A 1,177-nucleotide genomic window follows, 5' to 3' on the forward strand; every position below is an offset into this window, starting at 1 on the left:
TTGGAGGGCTTGCAGGGCCGCCCTGGGGCCGTCACCCGCCGGCGCGCCAGCATGGTCTCGCAGTAGCGGTGCACCGCGAGCGTGGATGTCCGGGGGTGGTCCACGTGCTGCCGCAGGAACTTCTCATAGCGGCTCTCGCCCTCCGCCCCTGCCAGCGCTGCCAGCAGCAGGGCCATGCATAGTGCCCAGCCTGCCATGGGCACCTGTGGAAAGTGGCGTCAGGGCAATCTGGACTTCAGGGCCCCCAACTGGAAACCCCACCCTGGACGATCTACAGATTCCCCCTCCCAGACACCTGGATCCCTTACAAATCCCCTCTAAATGCATGGGGACCCCCTCTGGACACCTGGCCATCTGTGGATCCCACTTTGATGCTTGGGTCCCCTACAGAACACCCCATGGACACCTGGGTCCCCTAAATTCTGCACTCTCCAGAAGCCTGGGTCCCCTATGGAACAACCCCCCTGCACCCCTGGGTCCCCTGTAGATCCACTCCCTGCCCCAACAGCTGGATCCCCTACATATCCTCCCTCCCCCGCTGGATGCTTGGGTTCCTCACAGTCCCCTCCCGCAGACGCTCTGGTCCCCTACGCATCCCTCACCCGCACCTGTGTGTGTGCCTCAGTTTCCCTTATGGCCTCGGGGGTCTCCAGGATCCCTCCCACTCCTCCACGCCTCTTTTATACTGGCTCCAGCTGGGCCCAATGGGCAAGGAGCCAAGAGGAGGGCCAGGGCAAAGAGCAAGGTCCAGTGGATATGTGTGGGGAGCCAGGTGTCCAGGAGGCCCCGCTCTCCCTCACGGCCCCCCAAGGTCATTAGGTAGTCATTAACGAACCACGTGACTGGCTGCGCACATCCCCTCGGCTGTCCCCTGCCCATGTTGCCTTGGACCATGCGTTCTGGCCTCGGCCACGTGTCCCATGGAAGGCAGGACACCTGGGTCCCCTGGGGTGGCAGGGCAAGATAGCTAGTTCCTGGGGGGGTGTCAGCATCACCTCTGGGGCAGCTGACAGACATCCTGCCCCTCTTGGACAACGTGGTGTGTCCATGGCTGCCCCCCATTGCTCCAGGAGCTATGTGTCCCTTCCCCCGTGCCCCTTTGCAGGCAAGTTCGTACCCCTGGGAAGTGCCAGAATGCATTTTGCCCCACCGTTACCTCCAGTGTGCCCAGCCGCTC

The 1,177-nt window shown here is 63.1% G+C and overlaps 1 protein-coding gene across 1 annotated transcript; it reads right to left on the reverse strand.

The window, feature by feature from the left end:
- Positions 1–5: 5 nt before the first annotated feature.
- Positions 6–197, reverse strand: LOC104615428 (ribonuclease CL2-like; the record flags this gene model as incomplete). The annotated part of the gene is made up of 1 exon (XM_010295983.1): positions 6–197. A coding segment is annotated over exon 1 (192 nt), but the record flags the coding sequence as incomplete, so codon positions are not given.
- Between the last annotated feature and the right edge of the window lie 980 nt (positions 198–1,177).

Source organism: Phaethon lepturus, unplaced genomic scaffold (genome assembly GCF_000687285.1).
Source record: "Phaethon lepturus isolate BGI_N335 unplaced genomic scaffold, ASM68728v1 Scaffold36591, whole genome shotgun sequence".
Lineage (NCBI taxonomy): Eukaryota > Metazoa > Chordata > Aves > Phaethontiformes > Phaethontidae > Phaethon > Phaethon lepturus.